Source organism: Trichinella spiralis (assembly GCF_000181795.1).
Source record: "Trichinella spiralis strain ISS 195 chromosome Unknown Scfld5796, whole genome shotgun sequence".
In the NCBI taxonomy this organism is placed as follows: Eukaryota; Metazoa; Nematoda; class Enoplea; order Trichinellida; family Trichinellidae; genus Trichinella; species Trichinella spiralis.
This window is the reverse complement of record NW_003532735.1, coordinates 1-879: the sequence shown is the minus strand read 5'-3', so window position 1 is coordinate 879 and position 879 is coordinate 1. Positions and strand designations below refer to the sequence as shown.

The 879-nt window shown below is 32.7% G+C and overlaps 1 protein-coding gene across 1 annotated transcript; it reads right to left on the bottom strand.

The window, feature by feature from the left end:
• Nucleotides 1-359: 359 nt before the first annotated feature.
• On the bottom strand, nt 360-603 carry Tsp_15710 (conserved hypothetical protein; the record flags this gene model as incomplete). The annotated part of the gene is made up of 1 exon (XM_003366575.1): nt 360-603. A coding segment is annotated over one exon (244 nt), but the record flags the coding sequence as incomplete, so codon positions are not given.
• Between the last annotated feature and the right edge of the window lie 276 nt (nt 604-879).

The window sequence follows — 879 nt, the reverse complement described above, 5'->3', positions numbered from 1 at the left end:
TATATCATTTGCTTTTTTGACACAGAATCGGTCCTCGATGATGAAATTTAACGTTGTCACCGTCAAGAAGGAAGAGTTTGTCAATTTTTCCTGATTAACATCGCCCACTATTGATAACGATATGTGGGAGGAACAAGGCTATGTAAAAGTTGTGGCCCCCAGAGAAATGGAGAAAAAGTATCGTTTATGATAAGACAGCCATAGATTAATATGACACTTGAAATGTATGTTGTTATTGGATTCTGGAAGTCTTGCCTGTAGATTTAATGGTGTTTTTGATTCTCACACACACACACACACACACACACATATATATATATATATATATATGTGTGTGTGTGTGTGTGTGTATGTAAAAATCAAAAACACATTAAATCTACAGGCAAAGACTTCCAGAATCCAATAACAACATACTTTTCAAGTGTCATATTATCTATGGCTGTCTTATCATAAACGATACTTTTTCTCCATTTCTCTGGGGCCACCACTTTTACATAGCCTTGTTCCTTCCACATATCGTTATCAATAGTGGCTATGTAATCAGGAAAATTGACAAACTCTTCTTCTGACGGTGACAACGTAAATTCCATCACGAGACTGATTCTGTAACAAAAAAACAAATGATATAATATAAAAATGATACAATGTCAAAAAAGTTTAAAAAATTAGCAAGAATATGAAAAGTTACAACTGGTGATGTGACTTCACAAACAACAGCCCGAAGAACAATACCACGACGACAACTGAAAAGACAGGAGAATGAAAAAAGCAACAGTAAAGTTTTGTGATTTTCAGGATACTAGTAACCAAAAAACCACATCATTTTTTATCATAAATAAAATAGAATAAAAATTTTTTCTTCATTAAAAATTAATTTAA